The sequence below is a fragment of the Triticum aestivum genome, chromosome 2D (assembly GCF_018294505.1).
Source record: "Triticum aestivum cultivar Chinese Spring chromosome 2D, IWGSC CS RefSeq v2.1, whole genome shotgun sequence".
In the NCBI taxonomy this organism is placed as follows: Eukaryota; Viridiplantae; Streptophyta; class Magnoliopsida; order Poales; family Poaceae; genus Triticum; species Triticum aestivum.
Window position 1 is genome coordinate 479,092,509 of NC_057799.1, and position 2,742 is coordinate 479,095,250.

The 2,742-nt window shown below is 47.8% G+C and overlaps 1 protein-coding gene across 1 annotated transcript; it reads left to right on the forward strand.

The window, feature by feature from the left end:
• The first annotated feature begins 385 nt into the window (after nt 1-385).
• On the forward strand, nt 386-1,091 carry LOC123049636 (putative serpin-Z8). Its single transcript, XM_044472536.1, has one exon. It carries the CDS (start codon nt 465-467, stop codon nt 1,089-1,091), a length of 627 nt encoding a protein of 208 aa, XP_044328471.1. The 5' UTR covers nt 386-464.
• The last annotated feature ends 1,651 nt before the right edge of the window (nt 1,092-2,742 follow it).

Genomic DNA, 2,742 nt, shown 5'->3' on the forward strand with positions numbered 1-2,742 from the left:
GTGTCGCGATTACAATCCCAAACCGACTCGGTTTCTAATTCGTATACTTACTGGACAAGAAATCAAAAACTTGTCTGCCAAGACATAAAAATAAAACGGCAAAAAGAAGCTGCGCTCCTGCAAGGAGACGGACCGGATTTCGGCGGACCATTCACGCGCATGTCGCATGTACGCCCCGCCCCGCCCCGCCTCGCCTTGCCATGGCCCGGCCCGGCGAGGCGAGGCGAGCGAGCGCGCGCGAGAGAACCCACTATATAAAGAGGTCCAACTCTTCTTCAACTTCCGGGGTGGGACTAAACTTAGCACTACCACTTGCCATTTTACACATGGGCTTTGAGATTTCAGAAATTGCTATGGGCCTAGCCCATTAATTCTAACAGAAGTGGCAAGAGCCCTTCTGCAAGAGGGATACCGAGAGCAAGCTTTTCCACCGGCTGGACGGCCGCGCCGTTGACGTGCCCTTCATGCAGAGTTGGGAGCCCCAGTTCATCGCAGTGCACGAAGGGTTCAAGGTGCTCACACTCCGGTACCAGGCGCAAGATAATCTAACTCCGTCTGGGCGTCCCGCTCCCTCTGATGGTAACATGTGTGCATGGTTTTCTATGTGCATCTTCCTTCCGGATGCCCTCGACGGTTTGCCGGGCCTGGTTGACATGATAGCATCCCAGCCTGCTGACTTCTTGGAAAAGCACCTGCCGGAGGAGAAGATCGATGTTAGGGAGTTCCGGGTGCCCAAGTTCAAGCTCTCCTTCCATGGCAGCGTCGTCGCCATCCTCAAGAAGTTGGGGCTTCAGTCGGCGTTCAGTGATCAAGCCGATTTGTCTGACATGGTGGAGGACGATGAATCTGGTTTGCCATTGGTCTTGAACGACGTAATCCACAAGGCGGTCATGGAGGTAAACGAGGAAGGCACCGTAGCCGCGGCTGTGTCCATAGATGAGATGTTATTCGGTGGTTGTAATTTCATGCGGCCGCCACCTCCTCGAGTAGATTTTGTAGCCGACCATCCGTTTGCGTACTTAATAATGGAGGAGACAACCGGCGCAGTTGTCTTTGCGGGGCATGTCCTTGACCCCTCCATCGGGAGCTAGGTCACTCAGGGACGACGCCTGATGTTGTTTCAGCTTGGTCCCCGTAGAGGAGGAATAACATAGTCTCATAGTTTCATGCTATTTTACAAGCCATGGAAATTTCCTTTATTCATCTGTGTAATTTAATTTCAAGAGAAGTTGGGCGTGCAACAGTCATCCTTTTGGGTAAATTTTGAAGTGTTCATATCCTATGTATTGCTCAAAATTTTACTAAAGTGCAAATAGAAGAAACCATTTTACTATTTCTCTATCGACATGACCCTGATTACGATATTCATGCAACAATGCATCCAAAAACATGTCAACAATTAATAAAAGAGAAAAGTATACTTTTCGTCCCTCAATTCTTCGCTGAGTTTAGTTTTCGTCCCTCAACTCTAAAACCGGACAGAGTGCACCCCGAACTCGCGGAACCGGTCATTTTTCGTCCCTGCGAGTAGTCAACCCGGTTTTGACCATGTGTGAACAGTACATCTGATAAACAGTAAATTCGAAAAAAATAGCAAAAGGAATCAAAAAAATCTGAAATTTTATGACATCGAAGATACTTAGGTGCGCCACGTGCGTGCAAATTTTCATGTTTGAAAGTTCGAGGAGCTCGCAGCAAAAAAAACCAAAAGTAAATCTACACTGAAGTGAACAGCAAATTCAGAAAAATAGCAAAAGAAATAAAAAAATTCTGAATTTTTTTGCTACTGAAGATGCTCGGGTGTGGAAGGTGCGTACATTTTTTTGGTGGTCAAATGACATCCGTGAAGGTCGTGCCAATAAAAACAAAATAGCGTGTGCGTGCCGCTTCGGGTAGTTTCCAAACCCTCGGATCTTATTTTAGCACGAAAATTTGCACGCACCTTGCCCACCCGAGCATCTTCGATGCCAAAAAATTTCAAAACCTTTTGATTTTTTTTGAATTTATTGTTCACTTCAGAGTAGATTTACTTTTGCTTTTTTTGCTGCGAGCTCCTCGAACTTCCAAACATGACAAAAATTCGCACGCACGTGGCGTACCCGAGTATCTTCGATGTCATAAAATTTCAGATTTGTTTGATTTTTTGCTTTTTTTTTTCAAATTTACTGTTCACACGTGGTCAAAACCGGGTTGACTCAGTCGCAGAGACGAAAAATGACCGGTTTCGAGAGTTCGAGGTGCACTCTGTCCGGTTTTAGAGTTGAGGGACGAAAACTAAACTCAGCGAAGAGTTGAGGGACAAAAAGTATATTTTTCTCTTAATAAAACAAGGTAAACATTCCACATCGTATGACTGATCACGCCCTTTGATCAGTCACCACGTGGGGCGGACACGTGACTGGTGGGCGTCACACATTACCCCTTTACGCAGAGGCGTCTCGTCCACTTGTTTCCCATTTCACACAAGACACAGTTCCCCTTCCATGCCGCCGGCTGTGAGGCTGATGCTTACCTCAACGCCCGCGCGCCTGCATGGCTCTCATCTCGTGTTGCAGCGAGATGAGTTTGTTGCGGGGGAGTCGCAGGCGTGCCACAGGCGTCGCTGCGGATGGTGTGAGGTTGCTGACGGAACATGTGTTGTTCTACGAGGGACGGTCGTCACTCTTACAAGGGCAGAATGCGGCCGCTATGAGTGGGAAGACACACTGAACGACAAGCCAGGGCAGCTGGTACGACAACAAG